This window comes from Mustelus asterias, chromosome 6, assembly GCF_964213995.1.
Source record: "Mustelus asterias chromosome 6, sMusAst1.hap1.1, whole genome shotgun sequence".
In the NCBI taxonomy this organism is placed as follows: Eukaryota; Metazoa; Chordata; class Chondrichthyes; order Carcharhiniformes; family Triakidae; genus Mustelus; species Mustelus asterias.
The window spans coordinates 147,785,209-147,797,300 of record NC_135806.1 but is presented as its reverse complement, the minus strand read 5'-3'; the positions used below and the strand labels follow the sequence as shown (position 1 = coordinate 147,797,300).

Below are 12,092 nucleotides of genomic sequence, written 5' to 3'. Positions count from 1 at the left end.
GAATGTGCAGCAAAAATGAATGGCCATAGATTTAAATAAGTGCCACATACCAAATGATCCATCCGATGGCGACAGATGAAGCAAACTGTCCCATGGTTTCTTTTTAAACTAAAAAAGCATTTATTTCAGCTGGCTTAATCAGTGTTGGAGGGACCCCTCACATCTCTTCACTTGCGACTGTGCAGTACTGAAGGTTCTCTTAGTGACTATTCTAGGACCTAGGACAAAATTTCATGGCACACTTGGACAGTTCTCACGACATACCAGTGTGCCGCAGCAAGCTGGTTGAAAACCACTGCTTTAAGGAGACAGAATGCAGAAAATAATCGGCCAGCTAGCCTAATATTCATTTTTGGAAAATGCTAGAAGCCATCATTAAAGATGTTATAGCAGGGCACTTGGAAAAATTCAAGGCAGAGTCAACCTGGCTTTGTAAAAGAGAAATCAGATTTAACCAATTTATTGGAGTTCCTTGAAGGAGTCACGTGCTGTGGATTGAGGAGGATCTGTAGATAAGGTACCACAGCAAAGGTTATTACGCAAGATAAAAGCTCATGGTATAGGGGCTAACATATTGGCATGGATTGAAGATTTGCTAGCTAATAGAAACCAGATAGTAGGTATAAACGGGTCTATTTCTGGATGGCAGGATGTGATGACTGATGTGCCACAGGGTTCAGTGCTGGGGCCTCAACTTTTTACAATTTATATTGAATTGAATAAAATGACATATAGCTGCTAAACCTGCTGACGACACAAAGCTAGTTAAGAAAGTAAATTGTGAAAAGGACTTAAGGTGGCTACAAGAGACATAGATAGAAACATGGAAACTAGGAGTAGGCCATTCAGCCCTTCGAGCCTGCTCCGCCATTCATTTTGATAATGGCTGCTCATTGAATTCAATATCCTGATCCCCCCTTCCTCCCATATCCCTTTAGCCCCAAGTGCTATGGTTAAGGTAGGTTAAGTGAGTGGCAAAAAATCTGACAAATGGGTATAGTTTGGCTGGAAGAATAATAAAAGTCTATTAGCTAAATTGCGAAAGATTGCAGAACTCTGAGGTGCAGAGTGATCTAGGTGACTTACTGCAAGAACCACAAAAGGTTAATATATAGGTACCACAAGTAATTAGTAAAGAGCTTCTACAAATACATAAAGGCAAAAGAGTAACTAGGGAGAGAGTAGGGCCTCTTAAGGATCAACAAGGCCATCTATGTGCGGATCCACAAGAGATGGGTAAGATCCTAAAATGAATATTCCTCATCAGTATTTGCTGTTGAGAAAAGCATGGATGTTAGGGAACTTGGGGAAATAAATAATGATGTCTTGAGGAGTGTACATATTACAGAGGAGGTGGTGCTGGAAGTCTTCAAGCGCATCAAGGTAGATGAATCCCCGGGACCTGATGAAGTGTATCCCAGGACATTGTGGGAGGCGAGGGAGGAAATTGCAGGTACCCTAGCCGAGATATTTGAAACATCGATAGTTACGGGTGAGGTGCCTGAAGATTGGAGAGTGGGAAATGTTGTGCCTTTGTTTAAAAAGGGCTGCAGGGAAAAGCCTGGGAACTACAGGCCAGTGAGCCTCACATCTGTGGTGGGTAAATTGTTGGAAGGTATTTTGAGAGACAGGATCTACAGGCATTTAGAGACGCGGGGACTGATTGGGGACAGTCAGCGTGGGTTTGTGAATGGAAAATCATGTCTCACAAATTTGATTGAGTTTTTTTGAGGGGGGTGGACAAGGGGTGTGCATGAGGGCGCTGCAGTTGATGTTGTCTACATGGATTTTAGCAGGGCCTTTGACAAGGTACCGCATGGTAGGTTGTTGCATAGGGTTGGATCTCACGGGATCCAGGGTGAGGTATCTAAATGGACAGAAGCCAGAGGGTGGTTGTAGAGGGTTGTTTTTCAAACTGGAGGCCTGTGACCGGCAGTGTGCCTCAGGGATCAGTGCTGGGTCCCCTATTATTTGTCATTTATGTTAATGATTTGGATGAGAATATAGGAGGCATGGTTAGTAAGTTTGCGGATGACACTAGGATTGGTGGCACAGTGGACAATGAAGAAAGTTATTTCCAATTGTGGCGGGATCTTGATCAATTGGGCCAGTGGGTTGACGAATGGCAGATGGAGTTTAATTTAGACAGATGCGGGGTGGTGCATTTTGGTGGATTGAACTGGGGCAGGACTTGCTCAGTTAATGGTAGGGCGTTGGAGAGAGTTGCAGAACAAGGAGATCTCGGGGTGCATGTTCGTAGCTCCTTGAAGGTGGAGTCACGGGTGGACGGGGTGGTGAAGAGGGCATTCGGCATGCTTGGTTTCATCGGTCAGAACATTGAATACAGGAGTTGGGACGTCTCGTTGAAGTTGTACAAAACATTCGTAAGGCCACACTTGGAATACTGTGTGCAATTCTGGTTATCCTATTGTAGAAAGGATGTTGTTGAACTGGAAAGAGTGCAGAAAAGATTTGCTAGGATGCTACCGGGACTTGGTGGATTGAGTTGTGGGGAGAGGCTGGATGGCCTGGGATTTCTTTCTCTGGAGCGTAGGAGGCTGAGGGGTGATCTTCTAGAGGTCTTTGAAATAATGAGGGGCATAAATCAGCTAGATGGTCAGTGTCTTTTCCCAAAGGTGGGGGAGCGTGGGTTTGGGGTGGGAGGGGAGGGATGCGGGTGTGTCCAGAGGGGCAATTTTTTCACGCAGAGGATGGTGAGTGTCTGGAACAGGCTGCCAGAGGTAGTAGTGGAGGCGGGTACAATTTTGTCTTTTAAAAAGCATTTAGATAGTTACATGGCTACAATGGGTATAGAGGGATATGGGCCAAGTGCGGGCAATTGGGATTAGCTTAGGGGTTTAAAAATAAGAGCGGCATGGACAAGTTGGGCCGAAGGGCCTGCTTCCATGTTGTAAACTTCCATGACTCAACATAATGTTGCTGTTTATTGTGAGAGTAGTTTACTACAAAACTATGGAGGTTATACTTCAGTTCTACAGAGCATTGGTGAGACCACTTCTGGACTACTGCGTACAGCATTGATTGTCTTATTTAAGGAAAGATGTAAATGCATTGAAGCAGTTTGATGACGGTTTACTGCACTAATAGGCAGTTTGTCTTATGAAGAAAGGTTGAAGGGGTTAGGTTTGTAACAACTCGAGTTTAGATGAGTAAGAGGCGACTTCATTGAAACCTTTAATGTCCTCAGGGGTATTGACAGGGTGCAAGTTTCCTCTTGTCAGAGAATCTAGAACTAGGAGTCACAGTTTAAAAATAATAGGTCTCTCATTTAAGACATGAGGTGAGGTGAATTTTTTTTCTCCAAGGGCTGTGATCTTCTAGAACTCGCTTCCTCAAAAGACAGTGGAAGCAGAATCGTTGAATATTTTTAAGCAGAGCTAATAGATTCTTGATTAACAAGGTGGTGAAAGGTAGGCAGAAATGTAGGATTAAGGTTCCAATCAGATCAGACATGATCTGATTTAATGATGGGGAAGGCTTGAAGGGCTACTCCTGCTCCTAATTCCTATGTTTCTACGACCCAAAAGAACACAAGTATGAGCTACTTACCATAATATCTATTGAAACAGGCCCACACAAATTTGTAGTTGTGAGTTACTCTGTTTACTACAGCTCCCAGGCAGCTCACACAATGTTGAACAACCTGCCAAAAAATAAGATAAAGCCCCATTAGCAAAACAGACCAAATCTCAACATTCATCAAATCTATCAGCAAACAGTTATTAATAAGGACTTGACTTGCACCAACACAAAATGCTCAGCACCCATTGAAGCCTTCATACTCAGTAATTTTCACACAAATAAAGAGGGTTGTCACCTCAAACTGAAGGGAAAGAATGAAGGAAAAGAAATCACTAACACAAGATAAGCAAGTAGTTGTGCTGTGCTGCACAGAATAAGATGTTGTTCTGATTTTACATCTCAGTTCTGATGAAGGTAATATCAGAGGCATGACAGGGAACAGGGATGCAGTGAAAGCATTAATAATTCTAGGCTTGACCAGTTAGGTGGGGAATCATGAAGCACTTTTCCTGTAAAGCATAGACTATATCTCAAACTCCTCCCTTCACCACTCCTGAAAAAGGTTGTGGTCAATTAGAACTAGAGATTAATAGACTTTTTCATTACTTAAGGATATCAAGGAATTATGAACCAGATAGGTTCAAAGGGTTGAGGTACAAATGGCCAAAGAGAATCTGGACTGCAGAAGGAGCCATTCAGTTAATTGAGTCTGCACCGACTCTCTGACAGAACATCTTACAGTAAGGAGTCTAACAACACCAGGTTAAAGTCCAACAGGAATATTTGGTAGCAAACGCCAGATCTCCCACGCACCTGATGAAGGAGCAGAGCTCCGAAAGCAAGTGGCATTTGCTACCAAATAAACCTATTGGACTTTAACCTGACGTTGTTAGACTCCTTACTGTGTTTACCCCAGTCCAACGCCGGCATCTCCACATCAGAACATCTTACTCCAGCCCATCCCCTGCTCTACAGAAACTCCACGCATTTACCCTGCTAATCCCCCAAATTTACACATCTTAGGACATTAAGGGGCAATTTAGCATGGCCAACCAACCTAACCTGCACATCTGTGGATGAGGATGGAAAGGATTTTTCTGTTTGTTTCCAATTCTAACCCATTCCAGTGTCCAGCAGTACTGCTTTCCCAACTCTACCCTTAAAATTAAAATTTGAGGAAATTACAGAACTGTCAAATGACACAGCATATGTCGTCCTCATGTTTATTACTTTTCCAAGTTTCGTGCCATTTGTAAACTTCAAAATTATGCCCTGATACTCAAACCCAAGCCAATTATATCTGAATGAACAGTGGTCCCAATACTGATCTCTGGGGCAATCCTGTGAATACGTTCCTCCTCCCTGTCTAAGAAATAACCATCCACAACAATTCTTTGCTTTCTAACCTAGCCAATTTTGCATCAACACTGCCATTGTAACGATTTGGTCTTTAAATCCGCGTAAATGTCTCCTTCCTGAATTTATTCAAGTCATTGCTCACTCCATGCTCAGAGGCATGGCATCTAGAACATAGAACATAACAGCGCAGTACAGGCCCTTCGGCCCTCGATGTTGCACCGATCAGTGGTACCAATCTAAAGCCCCTCTAATCTACACTATTCCAATATCATCCATATGTTTATCCAATAACCACTTGAACGCTCTCAAAGTTGACGAGTCCACCACTGCTGCAGGCAGGGCATTCACGTCCTTACTACTCTCTGAGTAAAGAACCTACCTCTAACATCTGTCCTATATCTCTCACCCCTCAATTTAAAGCTACGTCCCCTCGTGCTAGCCATCACCATCTGAGGAAAAAGGCTCTTACTATCCACCCTATCTAATCCTCTGATCATCTTGTATGCCTCTATTAAGTCACCTCTTAATCTTCTTCTCTCTAACGAAAACAACCTCAAGCCCCTCAGCCTTTCCTCATACGATTTTCCCACCATACCAGGCAACATCCTGGTAAATCTCCTCTGCACCCTTTCCAACACTTCCACATCTTTCCTATAATACGGCCACCAGAACTGTACGCAATACTCCAAATGCAGCCGCAACAGCGTTTTGTACAGTTGCAGCATGACCTCTTGGCTCCGAAACTCAATCCCTCTACCAATAAAAGCTAACACACCGTACGCCTTCTTAACAACCCTATCAACCTGGGTGCCAACTTTCAGGGATCTATGCACATGGACACCCAGATCCCTCTGTTCATCCACACTACCAAGTATCTTACCATTAGCCCAGTACTCTGTATTCCTGTTACTACTTCCAAAGTGAATCACCTCACATTTTTCCGCATTAAACTCCATTTGCCACCTCTCAGCTCAGCTCTGCAGCTTATCTATGTCCCTCTGTAAGCTGCCACTTCCCTCCGCACTGTCTACAACTCCACCGACTTTAGTGTCATCCGCAAATTTACTAATCCATCCTTCCACGCCCTCATCCAAGTCATTAATAAAAATGACAAACAGCAGTGGCCCCAAAACGGTACACCACTAGTAACTGAACTCCAGGATGAATATTTCCCATCAACCACCACCCTGTTTTCTTCCAGCTAGCCAATTCCTGATCCAAACCACTAAATCACCCTCAATCCCATGTGTCCGTATTTTTTGCAAAAGCTTTCCATGGGGAACCTTATCAAACGCTTTGCTGAAATCCATATACACCACATCAACTGCTTTACCCTCATCCACCTCTTTGGTCACCTTCTCAAAGAACTCAATAAGGTTTGTCCTTATTGAGTTCTGAGACCCATGTCCTTCTCCTCTGTGAAAATCGAGGCAAAATACTCATTAAGCACTTCTGCCATTTCTACTGGTTCCGTACAGATTTTCCCGCCTTCACCTTTTATAGGCCCTATTCCTTCACATCTCATCCTTTTACTCTTCACATATTTATAGAACGCCTTAAGGTTTTCATTAATTCTACTTGCCAAGGCCTTCTCGTGACCCCTTCTGGCTCTCCTAATTTCCTTCTTTAGTCCCTTCCTACAAGCTGTATACTCATCTAGATCCCTATCTTTGCCAAGCTTTCTGAACCATTTGTACGCTTTCCTTTTCTTCTCGACTAGGTCCCGCACAGCTTTCGTGCACCACGGTTCCTTTAACCTACCAACTCCTCCCTGTCTGCTCAGAACATTGTCCTGTAGAACCCTAGACAGACATTCCTTGAAAAACTGCCACCTCTCTTCAGTACATTTCCCCGAGAATACCTCCTTCCAATTTACTCCTCTAATTTGCTGCCTTATGTCTTCAGAATCATAACAACAAAGAACAGTACAGCACAGGAAACAGGCCCTTCGGCCCTCCAAGCCTGTGCCGCTCCTTGGTCCAACTAGACCAATCGTTTGTATCCCTCCATTCCCAGGCTGCTCATGTGACTATCCAGGTAAGTCTTAAACGATGTCAGCGTGCCTGCCTCCACCACCCTACTTGGCAGCGCATTCCAGGCCCCCACCACCCTCTGTGTAAAAAACATCCCTCTGATATCTGAGTTATACTTCGCCCCTCTCACCTTGAGCCCGTGACCCCTCGTGATCGTCACCTCCGACCTGGGAAAAAGCTTCCCACTGTTCACCCTATCTATCCCCTTCATAGTCTTGTACACCTCTATTAGATCTCCCCTCATTCTCCGTCTTTCCAAGGAGAACAACCCCAGTTTACCCAATCTCTCCTCATAGCTAAGACCCTACATACCAGGCAACATCCTGGTTCCTCCAGGTTCTTATGATTCTGCACCCGCTTTAAAATTCTACCCTTTTATATTGGATTTCGTTGGGGGACTTTAACTTTCCAAATATTGATTGGAACCTTTGTAGGTCAAATAGTTTGGATGGGGCACTTTTTGTGCAGGAGGGTTTCCTGACACAATATGTGGATAGGCCGACAAGAGGTGAGACCACATTGGATTTGGTACTGGGAAATGAACCGGGCCAAGTGTTAGATTTGGTTGTGGGAGAGCACTTTGGAGATAGTGACCACAATTTAGTGTCTTTTGTTATTGCAATGGAGAGGGATAGGGCCGTACGGCAGGGCAAGGTTTACAATTGGAGGAGAGGTAATTATGATGCGATTAGGCAAGAATTAGGGGGCATAAGTTGGGAACAGAAACTGTCAGGGAAAGGAACTAATGAAAAGTGGAATTTTTTCAAGGAACAAATACTAGGTGTCCTTGATAGGTATGTCCTGTCAGGCAGGGAGGAAATGGCCGAGTGAGGGAACCATGGTTCACGAAAGAGGTGGAATGTCTTGTGAAAAGGAAGAGGGAAGCTTATGTAGGGATGAGGAAACAAGATGGCTCGATTGAGGGTTACAAGTTAGCAAGGAACGAGCTGAAAAAGGGGCTTAGGAGAGCTAGGAGTTGTTTAAAAAAGGTTCCAAAAGAAATCCGGGAAATTATAGGCCAGTAAGTTTGACGTCGGTGGTGGGCAAGTTATTGGAAGGTGTGATACAGGATAGGATCTACAAATATTTGGATAGACAGGGACTTATTAGGGAGAGTCAACATGGCTTTGTGCGTGGTAGGTCATGTTTGACCAATCTAATTATTAGAGTTTTTCGAGGAGGTTACCAGGAAAGTGGATGAAGGGAAGGCGGTGGATGTTGTCTACCTGGATTTCAGCAAGGCCTTTGACAAGGTCCCTCATGGGAGGTTAGTTAGGAAGGTTCAGTCGCTAGGTATACATGGGGAGGCAGTAAATTGGATAAGACACTGGCTCAATGGAAGAAGCCAGAGAGTGGTTGTGGAGGATTGCTTCTCTGAGTGGAGGCCTGTGACTAGTGGTGTGCCGCAGGGATCGGTGTTGGGTCCATTGTTGTTTGTCATCTATATCAATGATCTGGATGATAAAGTGGTCAATTGGATCAGCAAGTTTGCTGATGATACAAAGATTGGAGGTGTAGTGGACAGTGAGGGAGGTTTTCAAAGCTTGCAGAGGGATTTGGACCAACTAGAAAAATGGGCTGAAAAATGGCAAATGGAATTTAACGCAGACAAGTGTGAGATATTGCACTTTGGAAGGACAAATCAAAGTAGAACGTACAGGGTAAATGGTAGGACTCTGAAGAGTGCAGTTGAACAGAGGGATCTGGGAATACAGGTACATAATTCCCTAAAAGTGACGTCACAGGTGGATAGGGTCGTAAAGAGTGCCTTTGGTACATTGGTCTTTATAAATCGGAGTATCGAGTATAAAAGTTGGAGTGTCATGGTAAGGTTATATAAGGCATTGGTGAGGCGAATTTGGAGTATTGTGTACAGTTTTGGTCACCTAGTTACAGGAAGGATGTAAATAAGATTGAAAGAGTGCAGAGAAGGTTCACAAGGATGTTGCCGGGACTTGAGAAGCTGAGTTACAGAGAGAGATTGAATAGGTTGGGACTTTATTCCCTGGAGCGTAGAAGATTGAGGGGAGATTTGATAGAGGTGTATAAGATTTTGATGGGTATAGATAGAGTGAATGCAAGCAGGCTTTTTCCGCTGAGGCCAGGGGAGAAAAAAACCAGAGGGCATGGGTTCAGGGTGAAAGGAGAAAAGTTTAAAGGGAATATTAGGGGGGGCTTCTTCACGCAGAGAGTGGTGGGAGTGTGGAATGAGCTGCCGGATAAAGTGGTAAATGCGGGGTCACTTTTAACATTTAAGAAAAACTTGGACGGGTTCATGGATGAGGGGTGTGGAGGGATATGGTCCAAGTGCAGGTCAGTGGGACTAGGCAAAAAATGGTTCGGCACAGACAAGAAGGGCCAAAAGGCCTGTTTCTGAGCTGTAATTTTCTATGGTTCTATGGGGCATGAGAAGTCCTTGGCGGGTCGGATCAAGGAAAACCCCAAGGCTTTTTTCTCTTATGTGAGGAATAAAAGAATGACCAGGGTGAGGTTAGGGCCGGTCAAGGACAGTCGTGGGAACTTGTGTATGGAGTCAGTAGAGATAGGCGAGATGATGAATGAATACTTTTCTTCAGTGTTCACCAAGGAGAGGGGCCATGTTTTTGAGGAAGAAAAGGTGTTACAGGCTAATAGGCTGGAGGAAATAGATGTTCGGAGGGAGGATGTCCTGGCAGTTTTGAATAAACTGAAGGTCGATAAGTCCCCTGGGCCTGATGAAATGTATCCTAGGATTCTTTGGGAGGCAAGGGATGAGATTGCAGAGCCTTTGGCTTTGATCTTTGGGTCCTCGCTGTCCACGGGGATAGTGCCAGAGGACTGGAGAATGGCGAATGTTGTTCCTCTGTTTAAGAAAGGGAATAGAAATGACCCTGGTAATTATAGACCGGTTAGTCTTACTTCGGTGGTTGGTAAATTGATGGAAAAGATCCTTAGGGATGGGATTTACAACCATTTAGAAAGATGCGGATTAATCCGGGATCGTCAGCACGGATACGTGAAGGGTAAGTCGTGCCTCACATATTTGATAGAATTTTTTGAGGAGGTAACTAAGTGTGTTGATGAAGGTAGGGCAGTTGATGTCATATACATGGATTTTAGTAAGGCGTTTGATAAGGTCCCCCATGGTCGGCTTATGATGAAAGTGAGGAGGTGTGGGATAGAGGGAAAGTTGGCCGATTGGATAGGTAACTGGCTATCTGATCGAAGACAGAGGGTGGTGGTGGATGGAAAATTTTCGGATTGGAGGCAGGTTGCTAGCGGAGTGCCACAGGGATCAGTGCTTGGTCCTCTGCTCTTTGTGATTTTTATTAATGACTTAGAGGAGGGGGCTGAAGGGTGGATCAGTAAATTTGCTGATGACACCAAGATTGGTGGAGTAGTGGATGAGGTGGAGGGCTGTTGTAGGCTGCAAAGAGACATAGATAGGATGCAAAGCTGGGCTGAAAAATGGCAAATGGAGTTCAACCCTGATAAATGTGAGGTGATTCATTTTGGTAGGACTAATTTAAATGTGGATTACAGGGTCAAAGGTAGGGTTCTGAAGACTGTGGAGGAACAGAGAGATCTTGGGGTCCATATCCACAGATCTCTAAAGGTTGCCACTCAAGTGGATAGAGCTGTGAAGAAGGCCTATAGTGTGTTAGCTTTTATTAACAGGGGGTTGGAGTTTAAGAGCCGTGGGGTTATGCTGCAACTGTACAGGACCTTGGTGGGACCACATTTGGAATATTGTGTGCAGTACTGGTCACCCACTATAAGAAGGATGTGGAAGTGCTGGAAAGAGTGCAGAGGAAATTTACCAGGATGCTGCCTGGTTTGGAGGGTAGGTCTTATGAGGAAAGGTTGAGGGAGCTAGGGCTGTTCTCTCTGGAGCGGAGGAGGCTGAGGGGAGACTTAATAGAGGTTTATAAAATGGTGAAGGGGATAGATAGAGTGAACGTTCAAAGACTATTTCCTCGGGTGGATGGAGCTATTACAAGGGTTCTTGGTGGGAGATATAGGAAGGGTATCAGAGGTAGGTTCTTTACGCAGACGGTGGTTGGGGTGTGGAATGGACTGCCTGCAGTGATAGTGGAGTCAGACACTTTAGGAACATTTAAGTGGTTATTGGATAGGCACATGGAGCACACCAGGATGATAGGGAGTGGGATCGCTTGATCTTGGTTTCAGATAAAGCTCGGCACAACATCGTGGGCCGAAGGGCCTGTTCTGTGCTGTACTGTTCTATGTTCTATTTCCTCATTCTTCCTTCCAAAATGTATCATTTCATACTTCTCTGCATTGAATTTCATTTGCTGCATGTCTACTCATTCCACTGTTTGTTTATGTCCTCATCAGTTTCCTCTTCCTAGTTCATCATATAACTTTAAAAGGAACGGGAAAAATGTTAGCCTGGAATCCGGGATTATAGAGAGATCAGATGGGATCAGATCAGATAGGGGATGGGCACAATTGTAATGTGGAGCTTGTTCAAGGAACAGCTACTACGTGTCCTTGATAAATATGTACCTGTCAGGCAGGGAGGAAGCAGACGTGTGAGGGAACCGTGGTTTACTAAGGAGGTTGAATCTCTTGTGAAGAGGAAGGAGGAGACTTTTGTTAAGATGAGACGTGAAGGCTCAGTTAGGGCGCTTGAGAGTTACAAGTTAGCCAGGAAGGAATTATAGAAAGAGTTAAGAAGAGCCAGGAGGGGACATGAGAAGTCTTTGGCGGGTAGGCTCAAGGAAAACCCGAAAGCTATTTATAGGTAGGTCAGGAGTAAAAGAATGACTCGGGTAAGATTAGGGCCAGTCAAGGACAGGAGTGGGAAGTTGTGCGTGGAGTCTGAAGAGATAGGAGAGGCACTAAATGAATATTTTTCGTCGGTATTCACACTGGAGAGGGACAGTGCAGTGTTGAGGGGAGTACTGAGATGCAGGCTGTTGGACTGGATGGGATTGATGTTCATAAGGAGGAGGTGTTAGCAATTCTGGAAAGGGTAAAAATAGATAAGTCCCCTGGGCCAGATGGGATTTATCCTAGGATTCTCTGGGAGGCTAGAGAGGAGATTGCAGAGTCTTTGGCTTTGATCTTCGTGTCGTCATTGTCTACAGGAACAGTGCCAGAAGACTGGAGGATAACAAATGTTGTCCCCTTGTTCAAGAAGGGGAGTAGGGA

The 12,092-nt window shown here is 44.6% G+C and overlaps 1 protein-coding gene across 10 annotated transcripts in view; it reads right to left on the bottom strand.

The window, feature by feature from the left end:
• Positions 1–12,092, bottom strand: part of LOC144495209 (nipped-B-like protein) — a 728,344-nt gene that overhangs the window by 148,417 nt on the left and 567,835 nt on the right. For all 10 annotated transcript variants that reach the window (XM_078215273.1, XM_078215271.1, XM_078215278.1 and 7 more), the window contains one exon: positions 3,571–3,664. In XM_078215273.1, the coding sequence (XP_078071399.1) occupies positions 3,571–3,664 (94 nt within the window). The remainder of the gene's footprint in view (positions 1–3,570; positions 3,665–12,092) is intronic.